The sequence below is a fragment of the Rana temporaria genome, chromosome 3 (genome assembly GCF_905171775.1).
Source record: "Rana temporaria chromosome 3, aRanTem1.1, whole genome shotgun sequence".
Classification (NCBI taxonomy): domain Eukaryota; kingdom Metazoa; phylum Chordata; class Amphibia; order Anura; family Ranidae; genus Rana; species Rana temporaria.
In genome coordinates this window covers 470295564-470300080 of record NC_053491.1, presented here as the reverse complement: position 1 = coordinate 470300080, position 4517 = coordinate 470295564, and the positions used below count along the sequence as shown (strand labels likewise).

The 4517-nt window shown below is 47.3% G+C and overlaps 1 protein-coding gene across 1 annotated transcript; it reads right to left on the bottom strand.

Annotated features, from left to right (window-relative positions):
* Nucleotides 1-2872: 2872 nt before the first annotated feature.
* Nucleotides 2873-3840, bottom strand: LOC120930641 (olfactory receptor 10A7-like). Its single transcript, XM_040341818.1, has one exon. The coding sequence runs from the start codon at nucleotides 3812-3814 to the stop codon at nucleotides 2873-2875; it is 942 nt and encodes a 313-aa protein (XP_040197752.1). The 5' UTR covers nucleotides 3815-3840.
* Nucleotides 3841-4517: the final 677 nt, after the last annotated feature.

The window sequence follows — 4517 nt, the reverse complement described above, 5'->3', positions numbered from 1 at the left end:
TTCCTGTGTTTAAAACAGTCCCTGCACAAAATGACATTTATAAAGGAAAAAAAGGAATTTAAAACTACTCGTAATGAATTGTCGGATCCCGGCAATACAGATAAAAGTCATTGAAAAAAAAGGCATTGGTTCCCCCCCAGTCCATTACCAGGCCCTTTGGGTCTGGTATGAATATAAAGGGGAACTCTGAACCAAAATTTTAAAAGAAATTGTGTGGGGGTCCCCCCAAATTCCATACCAGGCCCATCAGGTCTGGTATGTATTTTAAGGGGAACCCTGTGCCAAAATAAAAAAAATTATGTGGGGTTCCCACCAAAAATCCATACCAGACTCTTATTCGAACACGCAACCTGGCAGGTCCTTCAGAACCTTGCAACTCCATGCCCTTATCTTCCATGAAAAACACTAAAGTGGTATTTTACCAGGCAGATATAGTCAAAGGCCCAGATTCACAGACACTGGCGCATATTTATGCTGCTGTAGCGTATCTCCTTTACGCTATGCCGATGCAGCGCAGAGAGGCAAGCACTGAATTCACAAAGCCAGTGCTTCCAAATCTGCGCTGGGTTTCCAAGGCGTAAGTCGGCGTAAGTGGAAGTGGGCGTGAGCCATGATAATGAGGCGTGATCCCATGGAAATGATGGGCCGAGCGCCAGACAGATATGTATCGCCAACTGCGCATGTGCCGTCCCATGGGCGCATCTCAGTGCGCATGCTCACAATCACGTCGGAACAACTGCCTAAGATACGTCGGATCACTGCCTATGGCGTGAACGTAACCTACGCCTAGTCATATTCACGTCCTAAGTAAACTACAGTAGGTGAACCCGATTTTGTGTCAATCTCGCTCTCTTTCTCGGCGAGATAGAGCACCTACGAGCCCCATCGCGGGAGCCATCCGGCATGGGTCCCCCCCTCAGGAGCATACCGGGGCATTAGGTCTGTTAGGGTTTGTAAGGAGAGCCCCCCTACGCCATACCTACCCATACCTACCCACGTGGTATCACATGGGTAGGTACAGAGCATGATGGGACTGTGAGGCCTATATAGGTCCGATGCAAGGCGCGCATCCGTCATTTCAGCGAGAAGGACCGGCGTGTCAACATCGGGAGAAGAAGAGAAGTGAAGAACATGACGTCACAGCACGGAAGAAGAACTCACAGCACGGAAGAAGACGTACAGCACGGAAGAAGGGACCGGACTGCGAGACGAAGAACCGGGGTGCGACGAGTCAACAGCGGAGAGCGGCGAACATAGAAGGAGACCCCCCGGATAGCGGAGAAGACCCGTCGGGATAGCGGAAGAAGAAGAGCCCCGCCGAAGACGCCGGAGGAAACCCGCCGGGGGGGTGGGGGCTTTTTTAAAAGCCACCCCCCCGGCGGTGGAAGAGAACCAGACGGCGGCCCCCACCCACCCGAAGACGTCAAAGAAGAAGCTCCCCCTGGTAAAAGAGCTAATAAAGAAGACAGGGGGCGGCCTCCGGAGCAGACTAATAAAATATTTTAATACCCTGTGTGGTTTATTTGTGTTTTTACCACTTTTCTTGCAGGTGAATGGGTAGGGGTACGATGTACCCCATACTCATTCACTTAGGGTGGGGGGCCGGTATCTGGGGGCCCCCTTATTAAAGGGGGCTCCCAGATTCCGATAAGCCTCCCGCCCGCATACCCCGACAACCAACGGCCAGGGTTGTCGGGAAGGGGCCCTGTCCTCATCAACATGGGGACAGGGTGCTCTGAGGTGGGGGGGCCGCAATGCGCCCCCCTGCCCCAGAGCACCCAACCCCCCCATGTTGAGGGCATGCAGCCTGGTACGGCTCAGGAGGGGGGGGGCGCTCGCTCGTCCCCACTCCCTTCCTGGCTGGCCGGGTAGCGTGCTTTGGATACGGGTCTGGTATGGATTGTAGGGGGACCCCCCTACGCCGTTTTTTTCGGCGTAGGGGGGCTCTCCTTACAACCCATAACAGACCTAAGGGCCCGGTATGCTCCTGAGGGGGGGACCCATGCCGGATTTTTATTTAAAATCCGGCGGGGACTTCCCCCTCAGGATTCATAACAAACGCCGCACACGTGTAGAATTGGCGGGAATCCAAGTCGGATCTCCCGTCGCTTCTATGATGCGCTTGCTGGGATGTGCTGTCACTATTCCAGTGAGTGCGAGATGTCGGCGAGATCTCGGCACCATGTCGCCGAGTATCAGCGCGACGCTGTCGTGCTAAAAACACAATATCACAAACACCTACTGTACGTAAAATACGTCGGCTTGTGTTCCCTGGTGCAGCCCTTTGCATGGATGCTGCTGAGTTACACCTCCTTTATGGAGCATAACTTTACGCCGGACGTATGACTTTACGCGCACTGCGTCAGACGGACGGACGTTCGTGAATCGGTGTATCTCCCTCATTTGCATATGTGAAAAGAAAATCAATGGGAGCGCCAAATACGTCTAGCCTAAATATGCGCCCACTCTACACCGGCGTAGGCAAGTTACGTCGGTCGGATGAAGCCTATTTTCAGGCATATCTTAGTTTTGTGGGCACGGCGCACAGATACGATGGCACATGTTTGCACTTACGCTGCGTATCTCAAGATACGTCGGCGCAAGTGCTTTGTGAATCCGGGCCATATTGTTTTGGTGAGCTGCTTTCCAATTGTGGGTTGAGTTTTTTTAATTTCTCATATACTGTATTACAACCTAAACAATTCTATTGGATTCAATGGGACAAAAAAAAAAGCAGATTGTTCCAATTTTCACACTTGCAACCTTTCAACTGAAAATGACAGATCATAGGCGTTTGCTTGTGTCTTAATTCACTTTAAAAATATAAAAAATATACATAAAGAATGGAAACAAAAAAGTATATTCTCATAATTTAAAGCTGTGTGTTTTTGAGTTTGATGGCAAATATGAGCAAGGCTTTCTTGATCTCCTGGTTCCTGAGGCTGTAGATAATGGGATTCATCAGTGGTGTCACCACAGTGTACAGCAAAGACCTATATTTGTTCATGCTCACTGTGCTTTCATCTCCTGGTACCATGTATACAGTGATCAAAGTTCCATAATAGACACATACAGTAGTCAGGTGGGAGCTACATGTGGAGAAGGCTTTTCTGCGACCATGAGCAGAAGATATGTTTAGGATGATGAAGAAAATGTACATGTAGGTTATGATTATGAAAGTGAAAGGGCAAAATATCAAGAATATGGAATAAACAAAGTCTTGTAGTATCAAACTGGATGTGTCTGAGGTGGACAGCTCCAAGACCGGTCCAAAATCACAGAAAAAATTATCAATATAATTAATTCCACAGAACTTAAATTGAACCAGCACCATTGTTTCACTTGATGCTATTATGGTAACTAAGAACCAGGATCCGGAAACAAACAAAAGACAAACACGAGGGTTCATAAGCGAAGCATAATGCAAGGGTTTGCAAACAGCCAAGTATCGATCATAGGACATAACAGCGATCAGAAAACATTGCACAAATCCAAAAATGCCAAAAGCATACAACTGAGTAATGCATCCAACAAATGATAGTCTTCCTTCCTCAATGAATATAATGTCCAGCATCATGGGGACAACACTGGTGGTCAGTAGGACATCTGCTGTGGCCAAGTGCTTGAGGAAGAAGAACATCGGGATTTTAAGATGATCAACAGTTGTTACTAAAATGATAATCAGAAGGTTTCCACCGAGTATGATAAGGTAGGTTAAAATAAACACAATAAATAACAGAGTTTTATATTTGGCCAGACCACGGAACCCAAGTAAACGAATCTGTGTGACCTGAGTCTGATTGACCTCACACATTTTATGTACATAGAAGATTAACTACAGCCACCGGATATACGTGTTTTTCTCCTGTAAGATAAAAATGGTGTATGAAATGGTAATGTACAAGGAATTCATAATGCCCAAAAAGTATATGTTTTTTATTTTTTTCTCATTTTTTTTATTTGCAGATATGTTAAAACAGAAATTAAATGCTGGGCTGACTTTTAGGAACGTGTTAGGCCTCGTACACACGATAGGTTAACCAGAGGACAACGGTCTGATGGACCGCTTTCATCGGTCAAAACCGATCGTGTGTGGGCCCCATAGGTTATTTATCCATAGGTTAAAAAAAAGCCAACTTGCTTTAAATGTAACTGATGGATTCCTAACCGATAGGTCAAAACCGATCGTTAGTAGGCACGACCATCGGTTAAAAATCCACGCATGCTCAGAATCAATTCGACGCATGCTTGGAAGTATTGAACTTTGTTTTTTTCAGCACGTTGTTGTGTTTTACGTCACCGCGTTCTGACACGATCGTTTTTTTAACCGATGGTGTGTAGGCGCGACGGACCATCAGTCAGCTTCATCGGTTAACCTATGACAACGGTCCTTCAGACCGTTCTCATTAGATGGACTGATCGTGTGTACGAGGCTTTACATGTTCCTAAGGGCTCCAACCCTAATCCCCTGGGCTGGGGGTTCCTCTCCCCCCACAGCCTTGCTGATTGTGCAGGCA

Coding starts and splice junctions, on each gene's coding strand:
- LOC120930641 (XM_040341818.1), bottom strand. CDS start 3,814: ATGTGTGAGGTCAATCAGACTCAGGTCACACAGATTCGTTTACTTGGG.